The sequence below is a fragment of the Ranitomeya variabilis genome, chromosome 1 (genome assembly GCF_051348905.1).
Source record: "Ranitomeya variabilis isolate aRanVar5 chromosome 1, aRanVar5.hap1, whole genome shotgun sequence".
NCBI classification, from domain to species: domain Eukaryota; kingdom Metazoa; phylum Chordata; class Amphibia; order Anura; family Dendrobatidae; genus Ranitomeya; species Ranitomeya variabilis.
Genome location: NC_135232.1, coordinates 191,498,014 through 191,520,144, shown reverse-complemented (window position 1 = coordinate 191,520,144; position 22,131 = coordinate 191,498,014). Strand labels below are relative to the sequence as shown.

Here is a 22,131-nt window from a genome sequence, read left to right as displayed (position 1 = left end):
ACATGCGCTACAATCTGTGTCCAATTAAGGACAATTAAAAATCATATAAAAACTTCCCCCACACACACACCAGTATCGCCCCCTGACGAAGCCAACGCGAAACGCGCGTTGGGGCTGCACTGTGCGACCATTCACCATCTGCTATATGGGTAAGGAAGCATACCTGGGATAGTACGTTATGCTACATATGGGTAGAATGATTAAGTATATCTCAGTGGTTTGAGGAGACATGATTAAATAATATTGGATCCAAGGGTGCGCCTTGTCCCATAATACGGAATTGGCAGTAAGCACTTTATTACATATATAGCGGTTTGTGATGGGTCACACAGGTCTGGTACCGTTTGCTTTCTCATGCTGAGCATGTTATGTTAATTGTATGATATTTTATGATGGAATTTGATTAATGTTATAAATACAATTGGTATTTTTATATATAGTATTTCGGACTTAAACTCCTTTTTTCTATTGATTCAATGTTTAGGTGGTGGAGTGTCCTAGATTGATTATGTAACTCTATATCTATGGTTCATCCATGGTGAAATGAACTGATATAGGGGCAACTTTGTCCACTATGGGATTAAATCGTGTTACATAACATTAGCCTGAATATTTGAACTAGTTTTTGTCATCAATAGCAACTTTTTTTTGTGATACATGGTTACTGTGTTCTATTTTTCTATTTGTAAAAGCATTTATGAAGAGTAATTTAAGTTCGACTTTTACTGTAATCGTCAGTCAGCTCCCTTTTCCCAGGCTAAACTGCAAAATTGTCTTTCAGCCAAGCACTTATTGCCTGACCAAATGACTGCACCTTATAAATACATTTTTCACTCTCTTTTTCTTTTCTATTTTCTCTTTATTGCAGTTTATGTTTATCAAGGGAAAACGGACATACATTTACATCAAGTGTAACTCATAATAAAGGATGTTAGGCTTAGCAAAAACAAACAGAAAATAGGGAAAATTATAGAAAATTTTTTTCTGTCAAGCATATTTGTAAAGCAAAACCACATTTTATACTTTCAACACACAGCAGAAAATAATGAAGACCAATTAGTTTCAAACCCGTTCTGTTTTCTCTTCGTTCTTCCCCGTGGTCTTCCCCAGCTGGAGATTCAAACCTGCTTCTGCTAGTGCAGCGATGTTAAACTCAAATACATAAAGGGATAAAATTAAAAACTTGGACGATGTAGCGGGCCAACCTTAACTCTATGTTCACACGTTGCAGATTGGGGTGCAGAATTTTCCACACAAATTCCGCATCTCCTGGCAGAAACTGCAGGTACAGATTTGCAACGGATTTTGTGTGGTTTTGATGTCGAATTGATGCGGATTTTCTGCGTTTTTTACCCCTGTGGATTTCTATTATGGAAGGGGTCAGAAACGCTGCAGTTCCGCACAAAAGAAGTAGCATGCTACTACTTTTTTTCCGCAGCGGTTTTCATGCGGATTTTTCCGCTCCATTAGCATAGCTTTTTTTTCCAGTTGTTTACATTGTACTGTAAATCACTGTACGGAACTGCAGCGTTTCTGCGCGGAAAAATCCCCTGCAGATCCGCACACATTCCGCATCGTGTGCACACAGCCAATATGTTATGTAACAGCAGTAAAAAGAATATAGCCCAATGGCCTAATTTAAATATGTATTTCAGGATAGAAAAAACTTAAATTAATAAACAATACATATAATAAAGTATGATGCCATCAAAAGTGTCCCTTAAACACAGTATGATACCCCTCATGGTGAATTCCATCACAGTACCCTCCACCCGCACAGTATGATGACCCTACTGTACCCCCCAGCAAAGTATAGTGACCCCAACAAAGTATAATGTACCAACTGTGATCCCCACAGAGCCCTCCACACAGTATCATAGGCCACACATAGTCCTCCATACACTATAATGGGCCCCACATTATAAAAAATACCTCTTTTCGTTTACCTACTGCTCCAGTCTTGGCAACAAGCGCTCAGAAGCTCTTCACTGCTCAGCACAGCGGGCGGGAAATATTGATGTAATTGCGCCAGCTGCACTGAGATGTCAGATTCAGACGGAGAATGATGGTGGAGGGAGCATCAGCTGACAATCCCTCCTCCATCATTGCTTTCAATTATATCTGCATCGAGGAAGTCGATACAGTTGAAAGTGTGATGAAATATTTGGTCCTATAGTATCATTTTAGCAGAAAAAAAAAATTTTTTTTCACTGCCCAATTTTTTAAGACACCATTAGATTAATTACTTTAGGAGTGTTGTTTCCAAAATAGGGTCACTTGTGGGGGGTATCAGCTGCGTAATAGTTTTCCTTTCCTTCTGAGCATTGTCTTGTGCTCAAACAGTAGATTCTGACTGCATATGTGGTATTGGTATAGTCAGGAGAAATTGGGGATTAATTTTCTCTTATTAATTTTATGAAAATTAACAATTTGGGGTTAAAGCAATATTTTTGTGGAAAAAAGCAATGTTTTAATTTTCACCATCCTATGTTAAAATTCTATGAGGCACATATGGGTTCAAGATATTCATGATGCCCCTTCTTGAGGGTGTAGTAATTCACTGTATCATTCAATTGGAAAATAGAAGCAATCACTAAAACTTTATGTAATTATAAAAATACTACACTGTGTTCCAAATTATTATGCACATAGAGTTTAGGAGTGATAAGGTTAGAATTTTTTTGTTTGTCATTTAAACTCATTGATGGTGATGTGTGTCAGGGCTCTTTATATCACTAAAAGCAATTGCAGATACCTGTGCAAATTAGTTTGGCAGGTGTGTCCAAATAAAGGCAAGACTACTTAAGAAGGCTGTTCCACATTATTAAGCAGCCTACATTTTTTGCCAAAATGGGAAAGAAAAAGGATGTGTCGGCTGCTGAGAAGCAACAAATTGTGGAGTATTTAGGTCAAGGCATGACTACAATCAACATTGCCAAGACACTTCATCGAGGTCATCGCACAATCAAGAAGTATGTAGCTGATTCCCAGCACACATGTGTGCATGCTGATAAGGAAAAATTGAGGACTCTTTCCAACAGGCAATTGCTTAAGGTTAAAAGAGCAGCTGCAAAAATGCCTTGTCATAGCAGCAGACAAGTTTTTGAAGCTGCTAGTGCCTCCATCGTCCCCAGAACAACAAGATGCAGGGTCCTTCAGAGGTGCGTAAGCCATCCTGTCGACCACCTCTATCCACTGCACACAAGCAGAACTGGCTCCAGTGGGCCAAACGATACATGAAGACTGACTTCCAAACTGTTTTGTTCACCGATGAGTGCCGTGCAACGCTCGATGGTCCAGATAGATGGAGTGGAGGATGGCTGGTTGATGTACACCCCATGAAAACACGGCTAAGGCGCCAACAAGGAGGAGGTGGAGTAATGTTTTGGGCTGGAATCATGGGGAGAGAGATTGTCAGCCCCTTTATGATCCCTGAAGGGGTAAAGATGAACTCCATAATCTATGTGGAGTTTCTAAAACAACACTTCCTGCCATGGTTCAAGAGGAAGAACCGTGCTTTCCACAGCAAGATCATTTTCATGCATGATAATGCACCATCTCATGCTGCAAAAAACACATCTGCATCTCTGGCTGCTATGGGCATAAAAGAAGACAAACTTATGGTGTGGCCACCATCTTCCCCTGACCTCAACCCCATTGAGAACCTGTGGAGCATCATCAAAAGGAGTGTCTATGATGGCGGGAGGCAGTTCACATCTAAGCAACAGCTCTGGGAGGGTATTCTGTCCACATGCAAAACAATTGAAGCAGAAACCATCCAAAAACTGACAAATTCAATGGACGAGAGAGTTCAGAAGCTTCTTTCTAACAAGGGGTCCTATGTGCAAATGTAACATCACCTAGAATAAAGTTTTCACTTGAAAACTGTTTGATTTCATTTTGTAAAAAGCTGATAATGCTTATAACTTCACAATTGACCATTTTTTTGTTCAAAATAAAAAAAAAAGGTTGAAAACTCTGCTGTGCATAATAATTTGGAACATGCATTTTGAGTGTTTATTTTTTTTTTTAAAGATACTGTTTTCATAGGCAGTTTGTTCCAAAACATTGCAATTATACTAGAATAGTAGATGACTGGAAAATAACAAGGACTGCAATTCAGATAGGTAATTTAGAGAAAATATGAGGAAATATTATTTGCATAATAATTTGGAACACAGTGTAGATGGAGACCCGATGCTAGGGCGGTAATGTCACGATGGGGGCAGGCATGCAGCGCTGTTGTTGCCTAATGGCATCCTGTGATAATCTAATGACTTTTGCATCAGGGGATTCATGTGATTGATGCCTACACTAATATGAATTGTTTTTGTCCCAGCGATGCTGTTGCTCTTCAAGGGTCTCGTTTGCCCTTTGTTGTCTTTGATGTTGTGCCTTTGCTGCTTTCCTTTCATTGTCATTGCCATACTTTTTATGAAGAGCCATTTTGGCATTGATATTTGCTTTTTAAAGGGGTTTTCCCACAAACAAAAGTTCATTTTAAAAATTTTCTGTGTCTGACCGTGTATAGAACATACCACAGCTCCTGGGCAGGGGAGGAAGCAAAAGACAATACTGACATTACAGCAGGAGATTGCAGAGGATACACTTTGTGAAGTAAAATATTTTTTAAAAACATTCAGTGAAATATTTTACCTCACAAAATGAATCCATTGTGATCCCCTGCTGTAATGTCAGTATTGTCTATTGTTTCCTCCCCTGCCCAGGAGATGTGGTATGCTCCATACACGGTCAGACACAGTCAATTTTTAAAATGAAATTTCGTTCGTGGGAAAACCCCTTTAATGTGACCGGCTTCCTCTGCCTGTAGACACGTCGCACATCTGCTGCCAGGATCAGCCGAATGATTCACTGCGCCTGCACGTAATTCACTCGGTCGCAGTAAATCAGACCGTCACATTAAAACTGTGCATGCACTCCTCCTGTACAAAGATGGCGGCAGTCAGTGAATCGGCTGGTCCCGGCGGCAGCGTGTTCGTGACGGTGTTCTGCTGGTGGTACCGCGCAAGAGGCTGCGTATGTGTGTGAATGTGAGTGTGTGTGTGTGTGTGTGTGTGTGTGTGGTGCGGTGGTGTTCTGCTGGTGGTAACGCGCAATAGGTTGGTACCAGCAGCAGTTTCCATATTGAGACACCGATCACTTGGGTGTCCCAATATGGCGGCCGGTGAACTTCCTCCACTTGGAATTCTGGGATACGGTGACATCTGGACAGAACTGGAAATGAAAACATTACAAGGCAATTATATAAATAGAAAATTCACAAAGGCAAATGCAACCCCTGGCAAAAATTACACAGGTCAACAAAAAAAATTTTTTTTTCTGGTGTCCAAAATATTTTAATGAATTTGGGGTATTTTTGGGGTGCTGATTCTGAATATGCTATCAGTTTTGCCAGATTGGCTCAAGTTTTTGACATTTTTGGTATCTTATTTATAGCACTTGTTGGTAAATGCGACGCATCATCTCATTAATTTCTTTGGATTAGTACTTGAACTGAGCAGTTCTCAATATAGTTTTGTGTTAATTAGTGTTCTAAAAGTTTGTTCATAGCTTGATTTTTGCACTAACTTTATGTTGTTGTCTGTTTTCCAGTGAAAAGCATGAACTCATCAAGAAGAAGTTGTCTTAACGATCCAGACTCATTCTGTTACATTTGTGGTGAATACACACTGCCAAAACATAGAAGAAACATAACAGACTTCGTAAAAAAAGTGTATTTTGCCTATTTTGGGGTTATGCTTGGGGACCAAGACAAGTTTTGGGCACCACACATAGTGTGCAAAGCATGTATCGAATTATTACGAAAATGGAGCAAAGGACAAAGAAAAAGCTTCAAATTTGGTGTTCCAATGGTGTGGAGAGAGCAAAAAATCATCATGATGACTGTTATTTCTGTGCAGTGCAAGTGCAAGGATTCAATAAGCATAAGAAACGAAAATGGGAGTAACATGGAATCTGCAAGAAGGCCTGTCCCTCATTGTGAAGATGTGCCTGTACCTGTGTTTACCATAAATAACAGTCATCATGATGATTTTTTGGCTCTCTCCACACCATTGGAACACCAAATTTGAAGCTTTTTCTTTGTCCTTTGCTCCATTTTCGTAATAATTCGATACATGCTTTGCACACTATGTGTGGTGCCCAAAACTTGTCTTGGTCCCCAAGCATAACCCCAAAATAGGCAAAATACACTTTTTTTACGAAGTCTGTTCTGTTTCTTCTATGTTTTGGCAGTGTGTATTCACCACAAATGTAACAGAATGAGTCTGGATCGTTAAGACAACTTCTTCTTGATGAGTTCATGCTTTTCACTGGAAAACAGACAACAACATAAAGTTAGTGCAAAAATCAAGCTATGAACAAACTTTTAGAACACTAATTAACACAAAACTATATTGAGAACTGCTCAGTTCAAGTACTAATCCAAAGAAATTAATGAGATGATGCGTCGCATTTACCAACAAGTGCTATAAATAAGATACCAAAAATCTCAAAAACTTGAGCCAATCTGGCAAAACTGATGACATATTCAGAATCAGCACCCCAAAAATACCCTAAATTCGATGAAATATCTTTGGCACCAAAAATGCTGTTGACCAGTGTTATGTAATCACCGGCCTTGGAGGATGTTCATTCAGTTGTTTAATTTTGTAGAAAAAAAGCAGATCACAGACATGGCACAAAACTAAAGTAATTTCAAATGGCAACTTTCTGGCTTTAAGAAACGCTAAAAGAAATCAAGGACAAAAAAATTGATAGTAATAGTTACTTTTTTTTAACCAAGCATAGGGGAAAAATTATGGAATCACTCAATTCTGAGGAAATAATTATGGAATCACCCTGTGAATTTTCATACCCAAAAATAACCTGCATCAAATTAGATCTGCTCATTAGTCTGCATCTAAAAAGGAGTGATAACACCTTGGAGAGCTGTTGCACCAAGTGGCCTGACGTGAATCATGGCTCTAACAAGAGAGTTGTCAGTTGAAACAAAGGAGAGGATTATCAAACTCTTAAAAGAGGGTAAATCATTACGTAATGTTGCAACAGGTGTTGGTTGTTCAGAGTCAGCTGTGTCTAAAATCTGGACCAAATAGAAACAACATGGGAAGGTTGTTAAAGGCAAACATACTGGTAGACCAAGGAAGACATCAATGCGTCAAGACTGGAAACTTAAAGCAATATGTCTCCAAAACAGGAAATGCACAACAAAACAAATGAGGAACGAATGGGTGGAAACTGGAGTCAACGTCTGTGACCGAACTGTAAGAAATGGGATTTACATAAAGAAAAGCTAAGCAAAAGCCATCATTAACACCTAAACCGAAAAAACAAGGATACAATGGGCTAAGGAAAATCAATAATGGACGAATGTGGATGACTGGATGAAAGTCATATTCAGTGATGAATCACGAATCTGCATTGGGCAAGGTGATGATGCTGGAACTTTTGTTTGGTGCCGTTTCATTGAGATTTATAAAGATGACTGCCTGAAGAGAACATGCAAATTTCCAGTCATTGATATGGGCTGCATGTCAGGTAAAGGCACTGGGGAGATGGCTGTCATTATATCTACTATATAATTGTCTAAGGGTCACTTCCGTCTTTCTGTCTGTCTGTCTTTCTGTCTGTCACGAAAATCCCAAGTCGCTGATTGGTTGCGGCAAAACAGCCACAACCAATCAGCGACGGGCACAGTCCGGCGGCAAAATGGCCTCTCTTTCCTCCCCGCAGTCAGTGCCCGCTCCATAATCCCCTCCAGTCAGCCCTCACACAGGGTTAATGGCAGCGTTAATGGACCATGTTATGCCGCGGTTTAACGCACTCCGTTAACGCAGCTATTAACCCTGTGTGACCCACTTTTTACTATTGATGCTGCGTATGCAGCATCAATAGTAAAAAGATCTAATGTTACAAATAATAATAAAAAAAGGTTATTCTCACCTTCCGTCGTCGCGAGCTGTCCTCAGCAGTGCAAGCGGCAGGTTCTGGTGCCAAGGATGCTATGCGAGAAGGACCTGCCGTGACGTCACGGTCATGTGACCGCTACGTCATCACAGGTCCTGCGCTCATACCAACCCTGGGACCGGAAGCTGCCGAGTGCACCGCACACAGGCGCCAGGACTTCAAGGGGCCTTCGGAAGGTGAGTATATGTTTATTTTTTATTTTAAGTCTTTTTTCAATCACGCATATAGTGCCCACATTGCTATATACTACGTGAGCTGTGTTACATACTGCGTGGGCTCTGTTATATACTACATCTCTGTGCTATATACTATGTAGCTGGGCAATATACAATGTGACTGTGCAATATACAACGTGACTGTCCAATATACTACGTGGCTGTGCAATATACTACGTGCTCTGTGTTATATACTACGTAGCTGTGCAATATACTATGTGGCTGTGTCGGTTCTGTTATATACTACGTCGACTGTGCAATATACTACGTGGCTGTGTTATATACTACGTGGCTGTGCAATATACTACGTAGCTATGCAATATACTACGTGCCTCTGCAATATACTACGTGGCTATGTTATATACTACGTGGCTCTGCTATATACTACGTCGCTGACCAATATACTACATAGCTGTGCAATACACCACGTAGCTGTGCAATACACTACGTGACTGTGTTATATACTACGTGGCTGTGCAATATACTACGTGCCTGTGCAATATACTACATGGCTGTACAATATACTACATGGCTGTTATATACTACGTGGCTCTGCTATATACTACGTGACTGACCAATATACTATGTGCCTGTGCAATACACTACGTAGCTGTGCAATACACTACGTGGCTATGTTATATACTACGTGGCTGTGTTATACGTAGCTCTGCTATATACTACATACACTGTGTTACATACTACGTAGCTATGTTATATACTACGTCGGTTGTGTTATATACTACATCACTGTGCAATATAGTACATAGCCTGTGCTATATACTGCCTACATATTCTAGAATACCCGATACGTTAGAATCGGGCCACCATCTAGTCTTCAATAAATGCACAAGTTTATGTTGATATTTTGGACACTTTTTTTTATCCCATCAATTGAAAGGATGTTTGGGGTGATGAAATCATTTTTCAAGATGATAATGCATCCTGCCATGGAGCAAAAACTGTGAAAACATTCCTTGAGAAAAGACACATAAGGTCAATGTCATGGCCTGCAAATGGTCCGGATCTCAATCCAATTGAAATCTTTGGTGGAAGTTGAAGAAAATGGTCCATGACAAGGCTCCAACCTGCAAAGCTGATCTGGCAACAGCAATCAGAGAAAGTTGGAGCCAGATTGATGAAGAGTACTGTTTGACACCCATTAAGTCCATGCCTCAGAGACTGCAAGCTGTTATAAAAGCCAGAGGTTGTGCACCAAATTACTAGTGATGTTTTTGAGTGTTTTTTTGATTGTTTTTCATGATTCCATAATTTTTGTCTCAGAATTGAGTGATTCCATAATTTTTCCCCTATGCTTGGTTGAAAAAAGTAACCATTACTGACTACCACATTTTTTGTTCTTGATTTCTTTTAGTGTTCTTTAAAGCCAGAAAGTTGCCATTTGAAATTACTTTAGTTTTGTGCCATGTCTGTGATCTGCTTTTTTTTCTACAAAATTAAACTACTGAATGAACATCCTCCAACCCCGGTGATTCCATAATTTTTGCCAGGGGTTGTAGGAATGTCAGTGATAGCGATTTACTACTCTGTTCGAATAATGGGAGCAATGCTATATCCCAAAATGATAATTGCTTTAAAGCTTAATAATTATTTAAGCTTTCCCTATTGCTTGACAGCAACAAGAGGAGATAATTAATTAATAGAAAAAGAAATACTAAAGATATCAGAGATATAGAAAAATGCTAGTTGACTCGATTATAACTATCTGCCCTAAAGAGGTATCCTACTCGTTTCCTCAAATCCATACTGACTGCTTTGAATTAGGCTAGCAGCGTATAAGGGAAGATGCTTTTTCACTAAATAAATAAAAAGATGTGTTTAATATGCTTACATTTTGGTAAGGTTGCCCACTGCCTGTTGTATAGTTTCCAAAATGGGGTCACTTGTGGAGGGTGTTTGCTGTTTTGACATGTCAGGTTCTGCAAATGTGACCTCTTGTCTTGTTCATTTTGTTGAAAAAAAACAGGAAAAGCCTGTAGGGATACATTCAATTTTAGGCAGCTGGTAGTGTTCACATAGGCATATAATTCATTTCTCAATAAGTGAGGTTTATTGAAATGTGTAAACTTCCAGAAGATTGGAAATCAAACAGCCTTTCTCCAGCATAATGGATACAAATAAACAGTCCATATACAGACACATATGGGCTCGCCCATTAAGATAAATGTCCAGCTGTCTCTCAAGTCTTATCATTGAGATCAGCAGCATGAGGTCTTTTCACCTCTCCTCCCATGTGCAGACCACCGACGCTCACCTTTGTGGCAATCCTGGCACTTCCCCTAACTCAATTTAGTTGGCCACAAGCAGTACTCTGCTGCTCCCAGAATCAACACACAGCTCTGTTCTCACACTTAACAATAAGGGTATGTTTCCACGGTCAGTATTGGCAGTGCTTTGGATGTAGCTTTTGTACGCTGTTGTGAATTCCGTTCTCGGGCTCCCTCCTGTGGTCGAGAATGGTACTTTGGTGAGTTCTGTCCTTGGACACCCTATGGTGGCTTTGAGTGGAACTGCTGATCTTTGAGGTTGGCTTTCTCAGCTGCCCTCGTTTATTGCTGCTTCTGGCTTCCCTATTTAACTCTGCCCAGGTCGTTAGTCCATGCCAGCTGTCAATATCTCAGTACTGGTTCAGATCTCTATTGGAATTCTCAGATGACCTGACTACTCCAGCAGAAGCTAAGTCCTTGCTAGTCATTTGCTGTTCTTTGGTTTTTGAATATATTTTTCAGTACATGCTATGTTTCAGTCCAGCCTGCTATAATGATATTTCCTTGCTAGCTGGAAGCTCTGGGGGTGCAGAGCTGCACCTCCACACCGTGAGTCGGTGTGGAGGTCTTTTTGCACACTCTGCGTGGTTTTTGTAGTTTTTTTATACTGACCGCATAGTTCCCTTTCCTATCCTCTGTCTTTCTAGAGAAGATTCGGCCTCCTTTGCTAAAATCTGTTTCATTCCTGTGTTTGTCACTTCCCTCTTAACTCACAGTTAATATTTGTGGGGGTCTACCTTTACTTTGGGGAATTTCTCTGAGGCAAGGTAGGCTGCTATTTCTATCTTTAGGGGTAGTTAGCTCTTAGGCTGTGAAGAGGCGTCTAGGGAGAGTTAGGTACGCTCCACGGCTATTTCTACTGTGTGTGATAGGATTAGGGATTGCGGTCAGTTGAGTTACCACTTCCTCAGAGCTTGTCCCAGGTTTTCTGTTTTAACCATCAGGTCACTTCGTGTGCTCCTAACCACCAGTTCATAACAGTACGCGCTGTGATTCCGCATGTGTTCATTGAACCGTGTGGAATCACCGCATCCTATACATTGGACTGTGATATTTATCTTGCGGAGACTGAACATTGACATGCTGCAGTCTAGAAAGACGCTCCGCATGTTCGTTTACGCTGGGAAGCCGGAGATGTCCCTGCACGCATAGTGGAGATGGGATTTCATAAAATCCCATCCACTATGCTGTAACACCTGGCCATTGTGGATTGTACACTGCGGCTGTATGCAGTGTCCAATCCGCAGCGAATACTGACTGTAACAACTGGAAACGGAGGCACAGATGGTGAAGTGCACATTCATTTATTGAACTAATTGTAAAACCACTGGGCCACTACCCGGGGGGCTCCGAAGGGGACGTGACTAAGCGAGCCTCGGACTCCTGTAGTAAGACCCCTCAAACAGGGCCAGAATGGAAAGCCCAGGAGACGCAAGGTGCTACCTCCAGTTAGACCCCGGGTACGTGGTAGCTGACTCGGTCGGACTTGTGAGCAGGCAGGTGCAACAAGTAGTGAATAACCAGGCAGGAGACAAGCGGCACAAGCTAGTAGCAGTCGAAGTTCCAGGTGGCGTGGAAGCACGGAGGACACACTGAGGAAACAAACAGTGTTAGCGAGATGCAAGCAGAGCAAACATGCAGGCACGGGCAACCTGAAAACCAGCAACAGGAAACACTTGTTGCTCAGGCACCTCCCTAAGGGTAGAGGTGCCTGAAGTAGTACAAGACACTCAGCCATTGGCTGACACATAATTAGGAAATAGCGCACTGTCTCATTTAGGCTACGTTCACATTTGCGGTGTGCGCCGCAGCGTCGGCGCCGCAACGCACAACGCAAACAAAAACGCAACAAAACGCATGCACAACGCTGCGTTTTGCGCCGCATGCGTTCAACGCATGCGGCGCAAAACGCAGCGTTTTTTGTAAACGCAATTGCATTTTCAATAAAAAACGCAGCGTTTTGCGCCGCATGCGTTTTTTGTGCAGTGAGTCATTCTTCATCCCACCCACAAAAAAAAAGTGTCTACACAATAGATAAGGACCACCAATGGCTAGAAGAGGGTTGGTGTTTATGTAATTGTGTATATATACCATGGCAGACATGAATTCCTCCCATTTTGCTGGTATTCATGATGGAGCGTCCCATGGACAGTATCGTCATGGATATGGAGATGGATTTAGCCTTGGCTCATGCCTATGCTGTCGCCTGTGCTCATCAAAGAGAAAGAGAAAAACGGAGATGGAGTCGTCGCAGATTTTGGATACACCCTATCTTGGAAGTTCGGGAGAGCCGTGGAGCATACCATAGTTTGTTTGGCGAACTGAATGAGAACCTGGAGAAATATTTCGAGTACACCAGGATGTCTCAGGAGAGCTTCCGCTATCTTCTTCGTCGGGTGGAAGGAGCCATCAGCAGGCAGGATACTCAGCTCCGGAGAGCTATATCCGCAGAGGAGCGGCTTCTGGTGACTCTACGGTACGTAGCTGTTTGAATGACTGAGATATGTTCTTCCCTTTTTTTTTTTTTCTTAATTTTTTTTGGGGGTGGTATGGTCAATGTACTTTTATAAATTGCAATGTACTTTAATGTAATTTCTTTATCTTCTTGGCAGTTTCCTGGCTACCGGAGAGACCTTAAGATCCCTTCAATTTCAGTTCCGGATTGGAGTCTCCACTCTCTCCGGAATCATTGCTGAGACCTGCCGCGCTTTGTGGGATAATCTCCGTGAAGAATTTTTACCCGTCCCTACAAGCGATATCTGGTTGGCCAACGCACATAAATTTGAGGAAGTGTGTTCTTTTCCAAACTGCATTGGCGCGGTGGACGGAAAGCATATTCGGATTACCAAGCCAGGGAAAAGTGGATCCATGTTCTTCAACTACAAAAAATACTTTTCTACTGTGCTTATGGCAATTGCCGGTGCGGACTGCCGTTTTCTTGCAGTCGACATTGGTGCGTTTGGCCGTTCAAATGACTCGCGCACATTCAAAGACTCGGATATGGGCCAAAAATTATATACAAACAATTTTAATTTCCCCCAGCCACGACCTCTTCCCCACACCGAAGGCCCTGCGATGCCATTTGTTGTGGTTGGGGATGAGGCATTCCAAATGTCTGCCAACCTATTGAAACCCTACTCCAGTCGGGGCCTGGACCATACGAAAAGGGTGTTCAATTACAGACTATCCAGGGCCAGAAGGACTGTGGAGTGCGCCTTTGGCATCCTTGTGTCCAAATGGCGGATATTAGGATCCGCCATTAATCTGAAAATTGAGACAGTGGATGAGGTGGTGAAGGCGTGTGTGGTTCTCCACAATTTTGTTCTGGCCAAAGAGAGACTGAACGTTGATCTCGATGAAACCATAGCCAACCCATTGCCCGATTACCATGATCATCCTCTGAGGACAACTGTGGAAATTGCACAGATGAGGGATCGTTTTGCGGCCTATTTTGTGTCAGATGTTGGCCGTGTGTCATGGCAAGACACAATGGTGTAGTGTTTTTTTTTTTTTCTGTTGGACTTTATTCTGGATTTCACTACACCAATAAAATCCCTGTATTGTGATTGTGGTAATAAACTAATTCTACATTATGTGCAATATCCGTTTTGGTTGGTTTGTTTATGTCAAATGTGGCATCTACCTATAGTTCACTAACGTTATGTGCCTTATCTAAAAATTTGTAACCCTTTCTTTTGAAAATGTTGTTTAATAAAAAAGTTTACAAAGTTTTCTACCCTTTTTCAAAGAACAAATTATTATGGCATAGCATATAAAATTTTTATTTGTTTATATGATCGCCGATTATCGTTGTGTTTGACAGCAAAAACAACGATACCAGCGATGTTTTACACTGGTAACCAGGGTAAACAACGGGTTACCAAGCGCATGGTCGCGCTTAGTAACCCGATGTTTACCGTGGTTACCAGTGTTAATTGTAAACTAAAAAATAAAAATAAATATACTCATCTTCGCGTCCCCTGGCGTCCACTTCCTGCACTGAGTGAGCGCCGGCCGTAAAGTGAATGCACAGCACAGCGTTGCTGTGAGGGACGTCACTCAGTCAGTGCAGGGAAGCTGACGCCGGGGGATGCGATTGTGAATATTTTATTTTTTTTTCATTTTACACTGGTAACCAGGGTAAACATCGGAAGTGCGCCCTGCGCTTAGCAACCCGATGTTTAACATGGTTACCCGGGGACCTCGGCATCATTGGTCGCTGGAGAGCGGTCACACAGACAGCTCTCCAGCTCCCAAATAGCGATGCTGCAGTGAATTGCATCGTTGTCTGTTTTGCTGCAGCATTGTTAAGTGTGAAGGTACCTTTACAGTATGTGTCCACGTTCAGGATTGCATCCTGAATTGCTCAGGTTTTTTCATCAATATTTGTAAGCCAAAACCAGGAGTGGAACAATTAGGAAAAGTAGAATAGAAACATATGCTCCACTGCTGTATTTATTACCCACGCCTGGTTTTGGCTACAAATATTGAATTAAAATCCGGACCAAATTCGGATGCAATCCTGAGCGTGGACACATACCCTTTTTCTTTGAAAACAACTCATACACTTTAGTGTTTGGAAACACCTCATACAGCAATGAAAGACACCCAAAGAAACGGTCAAATTAAAAAATCCAAAAATACTGTCTGACATTGCATATATGAGGTGTTTGAAGCACAAATAAACGACGCACGGAGTGAATTACCGAGCAGTGTACTTGAAAAGAAGACCAAATATTGTATACAAAAAATTAAATTTTTATTGAGGGGAAACAGAAAAAAAGGGAAAAGAAAATTAGGGGGTATCAACAGCCGAGGGGGGATCAACATCCGCTACCACCGGTGACCGGTAGCTTCTAGTTCTGGACCTGGGAGTGGGAGTGGTAGAGGAGGAGGAGGAGGAGGAGCCGCCATACTCGAGTAAGCTTGATGGCAGGTCCAAACCCCCCGCAGGGTACACTAGGGAGACCGCCTCGTCAGTAGAGGAGGGAGGAGGCAACACAAGCCGCCTGCGTTTTTGGCTTGGTTGGCCCTGGCTGCTCCTGCTGTGGCTAGAGCCACGACGAGATGGTGTGTGTCCTGGAGCAGCCAGAACCTGTGCCTCTGTGTGTGTGTCTGTGTGCCTCCTCTTATATTTTTTTTTCCTTTTCCTGCCTTCTGCGGCATCTCCCCCAGAAGCACTCCTACGGGAGGATGAGGGCCTGGCAGGAGCAGGAGTGGGCCGCACACTGGTATGGTGCCTGTGGTGGCGTCGCCCGGCACTTGGACCAGGGTGGGGGGGCTGGAGTGACTCTGCAGCAGTAGTCGGAGTCACGCTAGCCAGCGACGGCACTACGGGCAGTGTCGCTGACTGCGCGACCCGAGACTGCTGCAGAGCCCTCACGTAAGAATTGTTGCAGTCCTGCATCACCGAAATCTGGAGTTCCGGCGTAAGGTTTTCCACCATGCCTTTAGCAAGTGTGCTGAAGAAATGTTTTGCCGGATTTGAGAGCTCGGCTTCCAGGATTTCAAGGCGCCGTCCCATACTGGACATTTCATCTCTCAACGCCTTGAAACCGTTCTGGAACACCGTGCCCAAGTGCAAAAATTCAGGCATGACTGACCTGTCCGAGGCCCGCTGGCGCTGTCGGGAATACCCGAACGAAGGTGCGCCAGAGGCCTCGGGCAGGGGAAAACCTGACGTACCGGCAGCCGGTTCTCCAGATGATGGTGGTGCAAGCCTGCTGTCGCTGTGGGATGGCTGTGACGGCTCAGATGGCGATCCATGAAGTTCCGCTTCACAGGGGGGAGCTCGCTGGAGGGTGCTGCTGTGTGTCCTGTGAAAAGATAATGAAAAAATTAGTCTTCAATTAATAACCTATCACATACGCCAACTCCTGTCAAAAAAATTACATGACACATCAAAACATTACAATCCCCTGTCTCTCAGTCTGTGTGGCCTATAATAAATTGCTGATTGTTATCGCCAGCTGAGCATTAGGGCTCACGATAACAATCATGGACATACCGACGGCAGAAAATGACTGTTCATTCAAGTTGGCAAAGGCAATGCATACCCCTGTCATCTAAAAAAAAAAATCTAGATAATGCCTATGTCACAAAAATAGTATAAAATTTAAAGTCAAGAATAAAATTTAAAAACCCAAAAACGAAAAAAAAAAGACTTTGCTGATCTGATCGCAGGAATGGCCATGACGTTAGGATCATGTGATCCAGACGTCATCATTATTCCTGCAATCAGAACTACCCTGACTCAGAACGTAACCTGTCATGGACTACAATGACTCACGCCTAACCCAAAAAATTACTAATGGGCTATATACCATTCCACAAGGGTAAAAGGATGGCCAAAATGCTACGATGACTACATGGATGGCCAATATACTATGTTCCTTTGGAAATATACTATGTGTATATGTAGCTCGAACGTGTACTATGTGGCTGCGATATAGTGGCCTGGAAATCTACTATGTGGATGCACAATGTACGTGGCTGGGCAATGTACTATGTGGCTGTGCAATATGCTATGTGTCTGGGCAATGTACAATGTGGCTGTGCAATATGGTATGTGGCAAAAATACTTACTGTCGGCGGGTAAGGACCGGTCTTAGGAACTGGAGGGCCCTGTTGTACTTGTAGGGCACAGACTTGGACGCAGCAGCACCGCTCCGAGATTGCTCCTCCTCAGCACGAATCCCCTTATTGAAACGGTCCTTTATGGATCGCCATCTGGTCCTCAACTTTTTCACTGTTAATGTAAAGACAAAAAAATTGTTACATATTTAGCATTGTAAAAGGATAAAACAACCGTGTGCGATGCAAAGTGTAGGCGTTGATCGCATCACACACGGTTGTGTTTATCCTAGCAAGATGGGTCATAGCAGCGTCTCAGCAATACTCACTAAAGGTGCCTTTGTCCTTCGCTGAGGCACTGTCAAAGCCATCCCACAGCGAGTTTGCCACCTCTGCCCACAAACGCCTAGACACCACCTGGTCCATGTGCCGAGGGTCACGGCTGTCCCACAACGGGCCACGCTCCTGGATGCTTGAAATAAGGAGGTCCACATCTACACTCTCTCCTTGGGCCCGTTGTGAAACCTAGAAAAATTAGAAAACAAATAGGTTATAAATATGCAAATATTAACAACCACCAGCACCTGGCATGATAGGTACCTCTGCCCTATTCTTTGCCATTTGATGTATGTATATTGATGTTTTCTACACCTGTGTTTTGGAATGTTTGTGTGCAGGGAGTTCAACTTTATTTTACCTTCCCCCAATACTTGCTGCCCTGAAAATCTATAATGTATAAAGGCCCCGTCTCACATAGTGATTTAACAACCATCACGACCAGCGATACTGCCTGGCCGTGATCGTTGGTAAGTCGTTGTGTGGTCGCTGGGGAGCTGTCACACAGACAGCTCTCTCCAGCGACCAACGATCAGGGGAACGACTTCGGCATCGTTGAAACTGTCTTCAATGATGCCGAAATCCCCCTGCAGCACCCGGGTAACCAGGGTAAACATCGGGTTACTAAGTGCAGGGCCGCGCTTAGTAACCCGATGTTTATCATGGTTACCAGGGAAGACATCGCTGGATCGGTGTCACACACACCACTTCAGCGATGTCAGCGGGACCTCAACTACCAAAAAACGGCCCAGGCCATTCCAACACGACCAGCTATCTCACAGCAGGGGCCTGATCGCTGGTACGGGTCACACATAGCGAGATCGCTACTGAGGTCGCTGTTGCGTCACAAAACTTGTGACTCAACAGCGATCTCGCTATGTGTGACGGGGGCCTAAGCTTTACTAAACATCCCTAGTGAAAGCAGGATGCTCCTCAAATGTAATGTTCCTCACAGCAGGATGCTACTGCAATAAAAAAGATAAAAAAAAAAAAAATACTCACTCGCCGGCCTGACGCCACATCTTGGCCCTGATCTCTCTGCTCCCGCTGACTGCCTTCCCCCTCACTTGAAGAAGCCTGGAAAAATTGTATACAAAAATTATTGTCAATGCTACAAATGGCAGCTAATAGTAAGCAACTGGACATAATTACTCACCGCACTCCCCCGCGCCGATTGGCTATGCTCCGAAGAACTTGGCATTCTTGCAAGTTTGTTCTGCAATGAAAAAATGAGCAAAAAATCACATCCAATGCCACAGACAATAAAATAGGCCCAAAACATTAAAAAAACACAATTGACTGTTGACTGATAGTACAATGCAAACTCAAAAAGCGACACCACAACGCCATACATTGCAAGAGAATACAATCGAAGAAACAATACAAGAATAGACCCAAACAAAATTAAGCAAAAATAGACACCTATGTAAAATTTTCTAAAGCTACAAAATTATCCAAAAAAAAAATACTGAAAAAAAAAGGCACAATGAAATAGCAAACTAATGAACGCCATAATTTACAATTACAACAAGACATGATCCAAAACAACACCATCTGGTGACATCCACCGAAATACATCAGAAAAAGGCGATAAATACCATTCTAGATAAAAAGCAATAAACATTACGGGACAACCGCTGTTACAATATACAGCAACCCAAAAGATAAAACATAGTCAAATAGAAAAGAAAAAACAATAAATTAAAAAAAAAAGGCCCCCAACTAAAAAATAAAATTAATATAAAGGCCATACTACACACTTGTCAATGGAAACATTCAAGAAAGGCGATACATATGGAAGCCATACGGAAAACGACGTAAAACCATCATAGTTAAAACCCCCCCAAAAAAAGGGAAAATACAATTGAAAATAGAATGGCATAGCAGCCCAGAACAATACAATACAAATGAAACATCATAAATGTAGCCCCCCCACCAGCAAGAAAAGACACTCAAGGAAAGAAAAAAAAATGCCCACAGCATAATAAAACACAGCAAGACATGAGCCAAGAAAACGCCATACGGTTACCCCCAACAATAGAAACCAGAAAAAGACATGCACCAGAAATTTCACATAAAAATCTGCCAAATTTAAAGACATTGAACAACCGCATGACACCAGAACAACCCAAAACCAAGCCAGGCCGAAGACAATAAACGCCATCATATAGCGCCAGAAGTACATCAAAACCAGATTAAAAAACACAATTTTTCAATACAACCCACAGTGCCATAACCGTACAATAGCACAGACCAAACATTGCACAAATTAAATCAAAATCAATAAATAAAACACAGAATAAAAAATATGCAAAGAGAAATATATACTTACAGGTTGTGAAAGCAGGTTTCTCCTCAGTGACTTGTCTTGTCTGATAGCCTTGTGAAAGACAATGCCAAACCCCTTTTTTTCTCTCTATATATAGTGGGTTTTTTTTGTCTAGACAAAGTCTAGACAATGTTTTGCATTTTTTAGTGGAAAACGCATGCGTCGTACAACGCACCACGACGCAAGTACTTGCGTCGTCTGCGTTGTCAATGCAAGTCAATGGGGAAAAAGCCGCATTGACGACGCAAACACGACGCAAACACGACGCATGCGTTTTTTACAAAGTCTGCGCCGCCCAAAAAATGCAACATGTTGCGTTTGCCGCGCCCTGACAGGTGCGCCCTAACGCCGCATGCGGCGTACAACGCACCAAAACGCATGACAACGCATGTACATGCGGCCCCAATGTTAAATATAGGGCCGCACGCCGCATGCGTTTTGGTGCGGCGACGACGCAGCGGCGCACACCGCAAATGTGAACGTAGCCTAAGAGACCGGGAGTGTGCGCGTGTGCCCTTAGTGGCATGCTAGGAGGCCTGCGGGATGTGTACAGTGCGGGCAGACCAAGAACGGGATGGAGGCGCTACACAGACCGAGGAAACATGCCCTTAGTAAACCTATTTCTTGGTTTACCACAAAACTAGGCAGGTACATCTAATCAGACACTGCGAACCTGGGATTTAACAATATCCTACCTGACTTTGCTACAGCTGTTATAAGGTAGACAAGCTATAAATGTTATGTGTTAATTATTTTGTTTGCTTGGAGTATCTGTTTTAGCAGTGTAAAAAAAATTGAAAATTATGAAAACTTTCATGAATAAATGCAAATCATATTGACCTAAACTTAACACTAACATAAATATGTACAATGAAAAACATTCTCAGAACCACTTGAAAATCTAGAAACACAATGAGTTATGATGCTGCATATTTTTGTGGCATATTACAATTCCAGCAAAGGGGATGGGATTTATAGAAATCTTATGCCCACTGTGCTTTTAACTGACCAGCAGTGAGTATTTGAAATGTGAAAATTTTCAATTTTTCTTGCAGTTGCGCCGAGTTTTATGTGCAGAATTTTCTCATATAATTGTAGTAAATGCTGAAATCCACTGGTAAAAATGCATGTAATCGTCACATGACTGGACAAATAACGTTTTGCGAAAGACAAATACCAGTAAGTATAAAATCAACTTTATTTTAAACATAGCATACCAAAAAGAGCCAAAAACCACAGAGTCAAAAATTTAATGAAAAAGTAACCTAATTTATCTGATAGGTGCAGAAATTCAGCATAAAATCTGTAACCTCATAAAATCACCAAATACTTGGCAAAGAATTGACATGCTACCTTTTTTTTTTTTTTTTTTAAAGTACCACTGGGTCAAAAAGTGCAATGAAAAAATGCACCTTGAGAATGAGGTTTTAGAAATCTCATTCATTTTTCTCTAATTGTAAACACTGTAGTTTTGTGTGCACACAAAATGCACAGAAAATGATGCATAAAAATGAAACCGGAATGAACTCTAAATGTCATCATAACATATCCATGTTCAAACCCATTGTAAGTTGGCAGCTGGACAGGTCGTGGATGGGAGGTATGTGTCCCTGAGATGCCAAGTCTCGGTGATGTAGGACAGAGAAAAGCAGGCTCCAGCAAACTTAGCGCTGAGAGGTGTTTTTATTAGCCTGGATTATGGGTCTGGCTTTTATAAGCAGCTGAAAGAGCTGGGTGGGATTGGCTGCTCGCTTACCTTCAGTCCAGGTTGGATCGTCTGATTTAAGGCAGCTGGGGCTGTCTCACTTGGTCTGTGTTTCGCAAGGTGAGGAAACCTTGTACATGCTGCTCAGACCCTGCTGGAGTCTGAGAGGAGAAGACCAGGAGGAATTGCATACGATCTACAGAACAGAGAGTTATGGGTAGCTTTAGTATTGGGGTTGATTGGGGATTCACCTGGGTTACCTCCTACATGGGGGTTGATACATCTTGAAAGAATCCTAATGGAGTAATCTGTTTCATGAGCATAAGGTAAGAAATGAGCCACTATTTGTTGAGAAGAAATGCTTCTGGATTGGCTAAGGGAGTACTATTGGTACTGATACTTTGATTGGTTGAATTGAAATAGTGATGTCAGAGCTGAGGTTTTATAAGGATTGTTTGGTGTGCAGCAAGCTCATTATAGCCTCTTTCCCTGATGACGCTGCAAGGTGAAACATGTTTGGGAGGCTAATGGCTGCTTAATCCTATTTTTAATAGCATGCACTTGATCGGAACCAAGTCTATGATAAATAAGCAGTGGTAGAGAGACCACTAGGCTCTCCCAAGATCAATAACTAAAGGCACTGATGGTAGATAAGCAGCATGATATTATGCTGGCTTATTTTTCAATGGTAGAGCCAAT

At 42.3% G+C, this 22,131-nt stretch overlaps 2 protein-coding genes across 4 annotated transcripts in view; one reads left to right on the top strand and one right to left on the bottom strand.

The window, feature by feature from the left end:
- C1H5orf63 (chromosome 1 C5orf63 homolog) overlaps positions 1–22,131 on the top strand; it is a 205,269-nt gene that overhangs the window by 72,633 nt on the left and 110,505 nt on the right. The window contains exon 2 of one of the 3 annotated variants that reach the window (XM_077291424.1): positions 20,783–20,906. The exons of the other annotated variants lie outside the window; for them this stretch is intronic. Coding sequence (XP_077147539.1) covers positions 20,829–20,906 — 78 coding nt within the window. The 5' untranslated portion in view covers positions 20,783–20,828. The remainder of the gene's footprint in view (positions 1–20,782; positions 20,907–22,131) is intronic. 3 annotated transcript variants of the gene reach the window in all.
- Positions 12,456–18,565, bottom strand: LOC143808562 (uncharacterized). Its single transcript, XM_077291363.1, has 4 exons — positions 18,401–18,565; positions 17,392–17,587; positions 17,075–17,237; positions 12,456–16,305 (listed from the first exon to the last, which is right to left on the bottom strand). Exons 1-4 carry the CDS (start codon positions 18,542–18,544, stop codon positions 15,285–15,287), a joined length of 1,524 nt encoding a protein of 507 aa, XP_077147478.1. The 5' UTR covers positions 18,545–18,565; the 3' UTR covers positions 12,456–15,284.

Excerpts from the sequence above, each read along its gene's own strand:
- LOC143808562 (XM_077291363.1), bottom strand. The coding sequence starts at position 18,544 with ATGTCCAGTTGCTTACTATTAGCTGCCATTTGTAGCATTGACAATAAT. Across the intron at positions 17,588-18,400 it reads ATGTGGCGTCAGGCCGGCGA|GTTTCACAACGGGCCCAAGG; the intron begins GTGAGTATTTTT and ends TAATTTTTCTAG. Across the intron at positions 16,306-17,074 it reads CCGGTCCTTACCCGCCGACA|GACACACAGCAGCACCCTCC; the intron begins GTAAGTATTTTT and ends ATCTTTTCACAG.